At 47.6% G+C, this 13,474-nt stretch overlaps 1 protein-coding gene across 1 annotated transcript in view; it reads right to left on the bottom strand.

Moving 5' to 3' along the window:
* The window catches only part of ADARB2 (adenosine deaminase RNA specific B2 (inactive)), a 427,885-nt gene that overhangs the window by 37,073 nt on the left and 377,338 nt on the right, over positions 1–13,474 (bottom strand). Inside the window, exons 5-6 of the mRNA XM_054591585.1 lie at positions 3,635–3,803; positions 237–388 (exon numbers count right to left, since the gene is read on the bottom strand). Of these exons, the coding sequence (XP_054447560.1) occupies positions 237–388; positions 3,635–3,803 (321 nt within the window). The remainder of the gene's footprint in view (positions 1–236; positions 389–3,634; positions 3,804–13,474) is intronic.

The raw sequence follows: 13,474 nt of genomic DNA, 5'->3' as shown, positions 1-13,474 counted from the left end.
AATGAGTTGGAGTCGGGACCCATGCAATGAAGTAGATAATTTTAGATTTCTCACCATTCTGATATTCCAGGGGGGGTGACTACACAGAACGACAGACGCCATCTGTGCCCAGAGTCTCAGAGCCCGGCCACACCACACACCGCACACGCAGGGTCTGGGCACAGACAGCTTGGGACCGCGTCCCAGACTGGGGAGAGAATGGGGCTCATTAAAAAGGTAAAAATGCCATCTCTTACGGTCTGTGGTGATTTCGTAGGGTGAGTTGAGGCGTGCATCTCCGCAGGGAGACGTGCTCACGTACAGGTGGAACAGAGTGTTGTCCCTCAGCTTGTAGCCTCCATCCTTCAGCCGCACGAATATGGAGCGCTCCGAGTCCTCACGCCGTTTGCTGGGGACAGAAAGAGGCTGCAGTCACTACTGCGGACTGACCGCACCAGACACATCCTGACTGGTGGGTGATTTTATCCCATGTTGTCATTATTCCCCATTTTTTTCCGTTTTGCCTTTGCATGGAAACCTCTACAATAGGTGAAACCACGTGTAATCCTGTCCTGTTACCATCGCCCAACAATTATAGTCAGGCCGACCTTTCCAGAAGCCTGGATTCACAAGCGCCCCCAGGTGCTGGCTCAGGCACTGTGGGCTTTGCAAGGCCTCTACGAGCATCACGTTTCTGTATTAACAGGAGAAAAGGAACCCTGAAAGGAGGCAGGGCGTGGCTGCCAGCCCAGCGAGGAACCCAGTGCTCCGACCTGCTATTCTGCTGCGTCCAGCCGTGAGCAGGGGAGGGCTCCCACACACTGAGCGGCCCTCCACTCTTGGAGGGCACGCCCTCTGCCCTTGGACTTCACCCAGTCATCACACTCCCCTCTCCTCCGAGGTGCTGAGGCCCCACCAGGCACTGAGCCAGCATGGCTGCTCCCCTCCCAGGCCTCATTCTCCCTAGGCTCTCACTCTGCTTTCTGCCGCTCTGGCTGTTTTCACACGTTCTGCCCCACTGGTGATGGATTCTGTTCTGCTGGGTTCTGAGATCACCAGGCAGCAGAACAGACATTTTCTCCCCAGGAAACCCTAGAGGCATCCCACCAGCCTTTCTGCTCCTTTGCCTCGGCTCCTTCCGCTGCCAGCCCCCCTCACTCTCTCAAAGTGCCCTCCAACCTTGGAGCATATGCACAGCCTGGCCTGCTGGGTGGCTGTGGGAGACTGGCTGCCTTTAGCTGTCTTTTTTCAGCCATTGCTTGTCCCCCGGGGAGGCAGGGTCGAACCCCTCCCAGCCAGCGGCATGGTGCCAGCATAAGGCCAGCCCAGGGCCAGTGTTGGCCCTGTGCCTTCAGTGACACAGACAAGTTAGGGGCATGTGGGAATATTTCTGATTGAGCACTTGGAGATTTAGGAGAAACGCTTCCCCACGTTGGGGGAGATTGGCAGCTCTGTTCCCCACGTTCAGCTCCAGCCGCCCCCCGCACCCCCATCAGCAGGGCTGGAGCTCAACGTTCAGGGGCCAGGCACCGATTCCCTGGGCCAGCCCGGCGTGCTTCTGCGCCTTCTCGTCCCTGTGAGGCTGCTACACATGCCCTGGCACACGCGAGTCACTCCCTGAATCCCCCACATCCCATGTTAGTGGGTTGGAGGAACGCTGCTTCAAAGGCTGTAGAAGCAGCTGGACGAGGCAAGGGAGAAGCGTTCCTGGCAAAGGCATAGCTATGAAGCCACTGTGACCAAACAGCTTAGCACAGGGCTGCATCTGGATGCGTCAGGTGCTCACAATCCCCTGCATTTCTGCTCCTCTGTGTTATTGTACAGAGAGATGCCAGTGCAGGTGACAGCCTGTGACATCCTGGAGGTCTCCACAGGATGCATGAGAACATCCCAACTCGGGGGCACGTTTCTCAGGATCGTGATGGCCCCTTGTTTTTAAAACACCATTCTGAAGACATGTTTAAGGAGGAGCAGGCAGGAAACTGCATCTAAAGCCCATCACCAGCCACTTCAGTGCTGGTGTCCCGGGACAAATTCTAGGAAGTGGGGCACACTGGGGCTGCGGGGTACGGGAGCAGGCTGGAGTCAAACCGGGTTGATATTCCAGATGGACTCAGACTTGCTGGCTGGGACATGGGAAGTGGGTCTCGGCTTGTGTGGAGGCATCTGAGCCTCATGGCCTGGGATGGGATGAGGCCTGGGGAAGGGAAGCTGAAGGGCAGGCTGTCTTGCGGCCCAGCATCTGAGAGGCAGCCTATTTTGCAGAAGGAATCCACGCTCCGTAAGAAATCTTCTTGGCTAAGAAAGTGTCAAAATAGAACACAGACAAGAGTAGAGGCAGGTGCTCAGCAATCTGAGCTTTTCTGAGGGTCACAGGCACTAAGCCTGGTGATAGTACTAAACCGTATTTTGAAGTGGGCACAGTTCTGTCAAAATGGAGCTGGGATGATGTCACAGGCTCCCATCTGGGCCGGGATGTAGAGGACCGGGGAGCAGGGAGTTGCTCCCGGTAACAGAGCACTGTCCCCACTCTCAGTGCCCTTGTTGCTACTCAGTTTCAGGGAGGGACAGCGCCGTCTCCCAGAGGTGGGCTTTTTCTGTGATGTTTTCTTCTTTTTTAAAATGCAAGACTAGTTCTGGGGGCTGGTGGTGGGAAAAATATTGCTTTCACTTAAACCCACAGGAAAGGGGCAGCTTAAGCCAGAGCTGGGAGGGGTGCCCCTTTGGGGAACGCCTCTACACCCCCGTAGCCAGTCCCGCAGTTCCTGTCGTCTCCTTGTCTGCGGCATTCAGAGTATGAGTAGTGAACAGGCCAGTTGCCTGGAGTGACAGTTGACCGCATGAGGAGCACAGGGGTGACCTTCTTTCTGAGTGGTGGCCTTGACTCTGCACACACTCTGGCTCATGAAGAGAGCGAACATTGTGCCAGCTGCCCGTGCCTTATAGTGGTGTGCTGTGGTCATTGGAAAGGTCTGCCCTTTAGAGACCCCCCTTCCTAGGCACTGAACGTCATTTGCAGATTCTAGGAGGCGGGGCCTCGGGAGATGATTAGGTCATGAAGGTGGAGGCCTCAGTCAAAATGGGATTAATATCCTTATAAAAAAGATCCCAGAGAGCTCCCTCCCCCCTCCATGGGAGGACACAGTGAGAAGACCCCATCTGTGAACCAGGAAGAGCGTCCTCACCAGAAGTGGAATCTGTTGGCACCTTGACCCTGGACTTCCAGCCTCCAGGCTGGGCAATCAATCAATCAGTGGTTAAGCCCCCACGCTGTGGCGATCTGTTACAGCAGCCTGAGCTAAGACACACCAAACATTTTAACAGACAATGTCATCAAGTGGAATGAGCGTATGGCAAGGCATGTTCACATGTGAGGGCATGTGTGTGGGGGGATGTGACCGTTGCAGATTGTCTCCTGCAGTCACAGTCACTCATGGGCAAGCAGATGTTCCCTGTAGAATCATGGGGGGCGGTGCCTGCAATTTCAGCATTTGATCGGCCTGTGCATCAGCATGGCTGGTGCTTGAAAGATACCACCCATCTGTGTAAAGCTTATGCTGTAGGGACAGCCTGTCTACCATGTACAGGGGGTCTGCTTGATACAGCAACTCTGAGCTCACATCTAGAGCACATGTCCCTGGGATGGGCTGCTCACCTGAGGTGCAGCTCCAGCTGTGCGTACAGGAAGTGGAGCAGCGCTCTCCGGGCTACAATCTCCGCATGGCAGTCGTTGACCACTAGCCCCTGGTCATTGATATACTCGCCGCTGATGCACTTGGTCCCCGAGGACAGGACGACAACCTGTGCTTGCCTGACATCCAGGCCTGGGGGCAGAGAAGATGACAGTCAGAATACTGCGTGCAGCCTGCTCTGCCCCAGGGGGGTAACTCCACTTTCCTCGGCCCCTCATCCCACCCAGAGGCCCTCTGCCTTAGGCTTTGAGGTTCTCCAAGCATCAAGCCTCCATGCTCGCTGTAATAGATGGTGGACAACGCAGGCCATGAGCACTGCATAGCTGCTGTGAGACAGGGCTTCGAGGAGCTACAGCAGGTGCTGGGGTGGCCCTGTGTCCACCTTGTTTCAAGATGGCACTGCCAGCAGGAGTTCTTGTTCCAGAACTTGGCTGACTTCACAAGCCAGGATCAAAAGGGGCAGACCTGAGGGTGTCTCCCTCTCTGGCGGACACACTTCTATATCAGGGTCCTTGGAAAAGAAGGTATGGAGGAGACAATGCAGTGATCTCCCACCAAACAAATGACACAGGGCCACTGCCACACCTGATCTAGAAGGACGGGAACCTGGTGGGCCGCTGGATTTTGGGCTGCACTTCCAAAAAAGCAGAGCCTCCCAGCCTGGCTCTGTGCATCATGATCACCCAGCGTGACTCCAGGAATCCTGCTGATGTGAACATGTTTTGCACAGGATGGGAGTGGAGGCCGAGACAGGTGCAGATTCTTTCAGAACAGGCCTCGTCTGGCCTCCCCCAGCCTACCCATCCCAGTGGGTGTTTGCCTGAGGCTGCCCAGGGCTCCATGTAATATTCCTGTGCAAACTCGAGATCTCACAGGTCACGCACTTGCTCCAACCTACATAGAGCCTGCTGTCCCTTAGGGCCACTGGTAACTCTGTGATGAGCTGGACCAGGTGGCTGCATTCCCCAAAACCCATCTCTAAGTCACCTGAGACCTAGCCAGTCACTCCTGCTCATTGACTTTTCCTACTTACTCCTTTACCTGGGCTTTGCCTGGACTTGAACAAACCTCTGATGCTGTGGAAGTCAAGGCTATACTCCCTAAGAGTTGGAGGTGCCAGCATCACATGCTCAGCCTCTGTGCCCCAAGAGCACTTGTGAAAAGTGCAGCATAGGCCATCTGGAGAGGCCATCAAGGCTAGCTGATCACGTGAGTGGCAGCAGAACGCCAGGCCCAGCGTGCCCCCTTCCAGAACTGCAGGGGTGTCTGGTGGGCTTGGTTCCCTCCCTGGGTCCAGCACAGACTTGGGGTCTTTGCTCAGCCTGTGGCAACACTCCCTAGGATTCTGGCCTAGGCCTGGCTGGTATCTGGGGCTGCATATCAGGAGCAATGTCTGTGCTACAAATTTTCTGCTTCCTGGAACTTGCACTAATACCCAAGGGCAGAGCATGACATGACACATCACCAAGAGTAGTGAAAATGCGCTGAGTTCTCTGATGAACCCATAGGTTTTTGGTTTTTCTTAAAGAGCCACAGAATAGATGGGGGATAAGCTACAGGTAGTGATGCCTCCCATTCCATCCTCACTTTCCATTTCTGGAGGCTCATCCCTACAGCTCCTCCAGGGGCACAGACGGGCGTGGCCCTGCACCATTTCCCGCCTCGTCTCCTTAGGGGTCTGCAGCTGCTCCCTGCACACAGAGCACACCGGGCATGGCGTGTTCCCCGGAAACAAAGCTTCTGTCTGCTTGTGGCTGTCACATCTGACCAATGAAAAGAATCAAGGAGCTCCATGAGGACTGGTCTCCAACAAGCTTGCAAAGTGTCTTCAGTTATTATTGCCGTTATTTTAAAGGCTCATCATATAGGGTAAGAGCAGGGCGTTTTGAGGGGAAAGTGACAAATGAGAAAGTTTTCTGACTCTCTGAGTCCAGGTTCGCACCCACAGGATGGAGGTGTTGGCTGCTACCCGGAGCCCCCACTACCACTCCTCTCTTGGCCTCAGCGTGTCCCCTCTTCCAGCCACAGGATCAACTCTGAGGGCAGAGGCCGATGAGACTCTCAAGGAGTGCAGGCTTTACGAGTTATTCTCCAGAGGACAGTGCACGTTTTGACTGTAATCAAAGGAATCTTGTCAACAAAAATGATATTCTCTGCAAGAATGGAAAACAAAACAGAAGAAGCCTCAACAACAAACTCAGATTCTGTGTCTTTAAAATGTGATGTTGATCACTTATGTTTAGGGAGACCCTAGAAGACCACAAAGCTCACACTTTCTCCTGATTTAGTGAGCCTTACGGTCTGTGAGTCTAGCTGCATTTCTCTTCACTGAGCTGGTGAATCCCTCAAGGCCAGGAATCAGAATTTCCAGAAAATAACCTAAAAAGGGCTCCCCAGAGAGTCCATGTAATCAGATGGGTTGCTTGGGACAATCCAGTCAGTATTTCTAAGTAAGAAATCCGAGTTTTGAGGTGCCTCCACCAGATGTCAAGAGAATGGTGTCAGAACACTGTTAGCCAGTGTGTCCCTTAACAGATGTCTGTGCCTTGCTGGGGCTGAGTGTGGTCACTGTGCAGGTGACAATTTAGCAGCTCGCCATTCCCACTCTGTGAGTCCTGCAGCAAATATATGCATGGGCCATTTCTCCAAAGAGGTGATGTGCAAAGCACACACTGCAGTGGACCCTCCATTTTTAATAACATTTACATCCCCAAATGCCAGACTGCCAGTGCTGGTCAGGTAATAAGTTCTTTATATGTGCATGTTGCTCTGCATTTAAAGTTCTACTCGGAGAACTTAGTTCTAAAGCCTTCATGCTCCAGCCCACTGCCTCTCCATACAGAGTGGCTCTTTCTATAGAGATAAAATGGGAGAGTGGAGAGGAAGAAAGGGGACAATGTGCATTGCAAGTGGCACAGGGAAGGGGATGAGGAATGAGGAGAAGGGGGCAGATGGAGCCGATGTCTGCTCACGTGGTTGTTCAGAGGGCTGGCCCACCATCTGGGAGGCGAGACTGCCAAGCAGATGGATGAGAGCTGCACAGTGCTGCTTTCTGTCTGTCCAGGCCCCTTCTTCCTCGGTCTTCATTTCTGCGATCCTGAAATCTGCCTGGGGTGTGGGCCAGTTGGTCATTGCTGACCCCTCTCTGCTGAGGTCTGGCTGCATGGGGACTTCAGGAAGTGACTGGACACTTCCCTGTGTTTTGGTCACAAAGCAGCAGCCATGAGCTACTTTAAGACAAGTTAAAAAAGACTTCAAAGACCCCCTTGTGATTTCTTCCCTGGGACTGGCTGGAATGTTTAAAAGCAACTGAAAACACAGCTGCTTCCATAGGGTCTGACCCTATCACAGTGGCTCCCTAATGGGCCCCGGAGAGGACCTGAGAGTCATTTGTCCACAGCGCCTCATTCACAGGGAGCTATATTCTAACTAAAAAGGTTATCAAGTGACACTGTTGAAAACCTGCAAGTGAGGCAGCCATTTTGATGGAGAAATCATTTTGCAGATTCCAGCTTAATTAGAGCAGGTATTTAGAGAAATGAAAATTAACATTTATAATGATTTCCTAAAGTTTTCCAATATGCAGGTGTCCGGCGCACCTGTGGCATAACTTCTCAAGAGACAACGATCTGTGAACTGGTACCACCTCTCCTGAGGGCTGGTCTGCTCTTCCTTTTTGGATTCTGTGGATATTAGAGCTGCTGGAAATAGGAACTGCCTTCCCTTCACCCCTCATTAATCCTCACTCCGCTGATCTCCGGGTGCTACCATGCTCATGACAATTTTGTGGCCCAAGAAACGCACTATTTGCTTATTCACTCCTCGTTAACCCACCTCCTGGGTGCTAGGCTAGCACCATGCTAAGTAACAGGAGACACTGAAGTGTCAAAGACACAGTCCTGTCCTTCAAAGGATTTATTTTGAATTTAGGGAGATGACACAGAGATAGAAATATCTTCAAGTAAGATATTGTGTGATAAATATCATGTAAGTGCTGCACACAGAATTTCACTAGAATGAGAAAAGCAGAGCGAGAGAGAGAGAGAGAGAGAGAGAGAGAGCAAGCAACAGAGAGCTTCTTACACAGGCTTCCTAGAAGTAGAGGCTGAGTCAGCGATTCCTGGGCAGTGATTTATTGAGAGCATATTTCTCAGGAGGAACTTGGAAGACAATCATGGAAACAGGCTAGGATGGGGGATGAAGCCAGGCAAAGAGGAAGTGTCACTTTTCTTGTAGTCTCCAGCTGACCTGATTGAAAACTCTGCAATGTGCAGGGCACACTGCTGTGAGGGAACATGCTGATAGCTCCTGCCCACTGGGGAGCGGGGCCCCTTTGCAGGGAGATGCCTGCAGGGCACCCACAGCATCTATTGCAACAACTCAGCTACAACCAATGAAACTCAAGTAGGTGTAGAAGCAGGACTTGGTACACCATGGTTATTGGTTATCTCTTTTCTCATAAAATAGCTATTGAGAGGAAAACACTCATGCTGATAATATGAGGAATGGTACAGAAAATATAAATATACTGATTTCTATAAATATACTGATTTCTATATAGAATAAGTAGAAAAAGTGATCAGAACTCCCCTCCACCCCCAAAGCACCAAGCTGTTTATTTTGTGGGCGATTTCTACTAACATTAAAGTAGCAATTTGAAGACTACCTGATGTGTTCCAGAGCATATAAAGATGAGGAAACATTTCAATTGTTTTTATTATAAAATGCCTGTATTACTGATCTACCCACATGAATGAGACTAAACAAGGAAGAAAACTACAGGTGGCCTCACTTATGCATATTAAAATTATAAATAAAATACAAACCAGCAAACATCAGAGGGAAAAAAAGCAATGTTGTAATCACTGAGATATGTTTATTCTCAAATACAAAAATGGATTATGTTAAAAATTAAAATGCAATACACATATATGATTATAACCACGGACAGTGAGAAGACACATGACAAAATCCAACAACTGCCTTTGATGAAAACTTGATCAATAGAATAAATTTTTCCAGTGTGATTTACACACACACACACACACACACACACACAAATAGTACATATTATATATAAAGAGGTATATAAATACACACATATAGATGTAACACACACATATATTGAGGTAACATGCACGTATATTAATATAATATATATAGAGATATATATACACATGTGTATATAGGTACAGATATATATATTATCTGTAGGATGGACACACACACAGACACCCACATAGCATCATGCTTAATGAGAATCACTACAGGGCTTTCTATTGCATTCAGAAACACGACCAGAATGCCCACTATAACTTTATTATTTAACATCTACTGAAGCTATTAGCAAACACAAGAGAAACTAGAAGTATGATAATTGCAAAGGAGGAGGTAACACGACCACTGTTTGGACACACTGTGATTGTATATGTGGAAACCTCCAGAGAACCCGGTTGAAATACTGCTAGAAACAGTAAAAGTCAATAAGGCGACAAGGTAAAAGTTAATGTACAGAAATCGATAGCTTTCATATTACACCCAGCAACTAGTGAGAAACCATAAAGGAGAAATGATGCCATTTACAGCAGCAGCAGCAAAGAAGATAATAGAAATAAGTTTAACAATAAGTGAGCGAGAATCATAATTAAAGATTAAGACCTGACTGAAAGACACCAACAAAACTCACACAAACAGAAGGCATGCCACATTCCTGGGTGAGAAGGCTTGATGTCCTGAGTTCTCTCTAAAGTGGCTGATAAGGTTAACGCAATTCCAACAGGAATACTTGGGGTTTGTTTCTGAAAAAGACAGCCCAGTTCAAAGTATAGTTTTGTTTTTTATTTCTGAGCCACACAAGTTGATTCTAATGGGTAACCCAGGGAATTCTGAAGAAGAGGACTGATGCCAGGAGACAAGCCCCTAGTAGATATCTAGCAGGTGATATAGGCTCAGTGACAAATTGCTGTGTACTGATGCATGACATCCAACAAATGGAATGAAGCAGGGAGTCCAGACATTCATCCAAACTCATGCAGGAATCTAGAGTGGGGTAAAGTTAGTAACATCTTTACCTGAGGAGTAGATACACTGTTTTATTAACGGTGTCTAATAACTGAAGAGCCACTTGGAAAATAAAGTTGCATCTTTCCTTACACCATGTAAATTCCAGGAGATCAAAGCTTCAGATGCAAAAAATAAAGAACTGCACACAGAGGGTAATAACAGCTTGTTTATAATTGCCAAAACTTGGAAACAGTCAAAATGTCCTTCAGTAGGTGAATGCATAAGTAAATGGTGATATATCCAGTCAATGAAATATTATTCCACATGAAAAAGAAATGAGTGATCAAGCCATGAAAAGATATGGAGGAACCTGAAATGCATGTTGCTAAGTGAAAGAAGTCAATCTGAAAAGATTACATCCTGTACGATTCCTACTCCATGGCATTCTGAACAAAACTATGGAGACAGTAGAAGGTCAGTGGTTGTCAGAGGTGAGGTGGGCGATGGGCAGGTGGAGCACAGAGAATTTTCAGGGCAGTGAAACTACTCTATGTGGTACTATAATGGTGGATCCATGTCCTTATACATTTGTCAAAAGCCACAGAATATACAACACCAAGAGTAGCCCTGATGTAAACTATGGACTTTGGGTGATTAAAAAAAAGTTGTAAATATAGTAGAAGGAAACATGGGACAATCTCTTTATACATTTGGCGGGTGAAAGATCTTTATTATTATAATTCAAGGTCCCAAAGCAGTAAAAATTGTTATATTTAAATGCATAAATCTGAAAGGACAAATACCTTAAAGGCAGTAAAAAGACAATTAAAAATGGGAAAACTTTGCAATCTATATCACAAAAAAGCATTCTGTTTAGAATATATAAAAAGCTTTTAGAAAAGAATGCCTCAATAGAATAATTGGAAAAACCTGTGTAGAAACAATTCATGGGAAGAAAATATAAAGTGGTTCTTAAATATACGAGAAAATATTCAACTTCATTGATTTTATATATATATATATTCAAGTTAAAAATACAATGAGATATAATTCTTCATCTCTCAGATTCATAACATCTGAAAGTTCATTAAGCGCAGTTGGAATGGCTGTGGGGAAGCATCTACCTACAATAGCTGGAGGACTCTATGTGGGTAAAGAACATTTGAAGGACGACTGAACAATTTTAGATTATAAATGAGTCCACCTTTTGACCTAGCAATTTTCTGCCTGGGAATTTATCTTACCCATATACCTGCACATGTAAAAATGGTGTGTGTACAAAGCTTTTTGCCTCAGCAACACTTGTAATAGCAAATAATACAAATGACCTGAGTACCCGTCAATAGGGGTTAACGTATAGACATTTGTACACTGGGCTCCTTGGAGCTGTAAGACAGGACAGAGAAATTCTCTATAGATGTAGAAAGGTTTCTAAGATATAACATGGAAAGAGCAAGAGGTGTTGGAAAGGGGAAGAGAAGAACACACGTCTATTTCTTGCATAAGTGTAAAGACTCTGGGAGGTTATCTGTCAGGGTCTAGGACTCTACCCTGCGTACCAGCTGGCACGTCAGCCTGTTACTGTCTCATGGATTCTGTAGAAAGATGCAAATTCCTGCTCCAGAGACAAGGGGTTCCATTTCTCACAACAAGGAAGGCAGCATAGGGAGCTACATTTTGTTTTGATGCCTGAGCCCAGGCCTCCTAAAACTGAAGGCAAGATGTAGCAACCGGCAACAAAGAAACAAACCTCAAAACAATAGAAATTAGAATCAGAAAGGAATGGTTTTTTATCCTCGGAGCAGACTGCCCAAGGGTGTGCTGTATAATTATTTCCAGCTCGCTGTTATCCAGCACTGTGTCCACTGGGTCTAATGACTCAAGTAATAGTACTTCCTTGATGTCCCTTTCACTATGTCTCAGCCCAGCGTTAGGAAAACTTCCTCTGTAGTGAGCCTGAATGATCTGCAGTTTCACTCTCTCCCTCAGGTCCCCAGCCTTCCGGTGGTTTGCACCCTCTGAATATTTGCAGAGAACTTCCTGCAATTTCACTTCTAGTCATTATCTGTTCACAATCTATGATTCTCAGCCTTCTCCCATGAATCCCTTCCTCTTCTGAGTTTCTGTTTCTATTCTCTAAATTTCTGCTAATTAGTTTGAAATAAAGGGATTTAAAAATGTTGCTCAGGCATGTCTGGTCTGTGGGGGACTGGCTGGACTAACACTAAAGGAAAGGATTTTTTCTCTGGCCTGGGGAGGTTTTCTCCGAGGCAGGTCCTGATCTGGGGTCGTCTCCATAACCCCAAGACACCAGTGTCCCCAGGGCGTCTGCTCTTTAAGTATTGCAAAGGCATGGATTTTAGGAGGAGAGAAAGCCATGCGTAAGAGCTTTGTGTGTTACCCTGTGAATGACGATATGTCTGTGAAGGACATCGAATGATGAGCTGGGCGGGGTCTGACCCTCTCTAGGCACAAGTTGGGAGTCAGATAATCTGTTTCTATTTGCTTGAGCCTTTGGTCAAGGGAACTCATCCATTGTCTTGTCTAGGAAATGGGGATAGAACTAGTGTCATGTGTTTAACATGTGCCTTTCCAAATGTCATAAAAATACCATCATTTTAGCTACTAGTGTTGCATGTTCTTCAATCCCCTGTAATCACATTTGTTTCTCTTATCTGCAGCCAGACTTTTCCCTAGAACTCCTATTGCTAGAATGACATTAAAGACCACTTGGTCTTTTATTATTTATATTGACTATAAAGCTCACGTTGTTCATAGGAAAATAAGGGGGCTTGTTTGGAATAGCTGATAAACAGAGCACGTTTGAGAGTTTCTTAAAAATAAATCTGACTGTGGCACGAAGCTATAGGCAAAACCAAAAATCAGCAATGAGTCTCACTGATAGCTCCCACTTTATAATCTCAAGGGCCTAACTTTTATCTATGTCATTCACTCAATGTACGTGGAACACCAGCTTATTCAAGGGAGTGAGGATGCAAACTAAAACCCCAGGGCCCTTTTTGTTGTCTTGGATGACAACTGGGGAAGGAAGCAGACCCACTAGAGAGAAGTACCTCAGTGTGATGCAGGCTGGGATACACCGGTGGAGGCCTCCTGAGAAGACAGGGTGCTGCGAGAATCCAAGATGCATCTTGTAAATATCCAGGAACCAAGGATGGTATTGAAAGATCCTGGAATGGCCAGCTTGTCTGTGGGATGTGGTCTCAGTGAGTGAGCTGTGTTTGGCTAAGTGCAGGCTGCCCCCCCGGCCGGGGCTCCTGAGATAATCTCAGATGCCCACTTAGATTGGTGTTTGTGTGTCTGTGGAGCGTGGCCAGCGTCTATTGCTTGATGCTAGGGCCGTAGAGGGTGGTACCTGGGCCATCTGCCTTCCCTCTCAGCACCTCTGTCCTACAAAGGACAGAAACCCGTCCCCCAGGTCTGCTTTCACTGATACTGAGATCTGATCCAAGCATGAAAGGCACGAAGCTAGTTGTTGGCCTTTTCCCCCTGTAAATTCACCTGGTAGAAGAATCTCAAACACTTCTAAAAACAGAGATGTGACACTGGCCCCCATGAACATGAAACCCCAAGGTTCTTGAAAATCTCTTTGGGAGGTTCCTGAAAATCAGTCTGTGAGCAATGTTTCCAGGTGATTCTAGGACCAGGTGACTCCGGGGGCATGGCTACGTGAAAGAGCAGATGCAGAATTTCACTCTTTCAACTGACTGTCCAATGTCATAGAGACACAGTTTGGGGACAGGTGGTCTTAAGCTGAAGTGCAAGATTTGGGTAAGCAT

This window comes from Pteronotus mesoamericanus, unplaced genomic scaffold (assembly GCF_021234165.1).
Source record: "Pteronotus mesoamericanus isolate MK-2021 breed Mesoamerican mustached bat unplaced genomic scaffold, CSHL_Meso_final scaffold_232, whole genome shotgun sequence".
Classification (NCBI taxonomy): domain Eukaryota; kingdom Metazoa; phylum Chordata; class Mammalia; order Chiroptera; family Mormoopidae; genus Pteronotus; species Pteronotus mesoamericanus.
The sequence above is the reverse complement of the archived record's forward strand: the minus strand, read 5'-3'. Positions and strand labels throughout refer to the sequence as shown.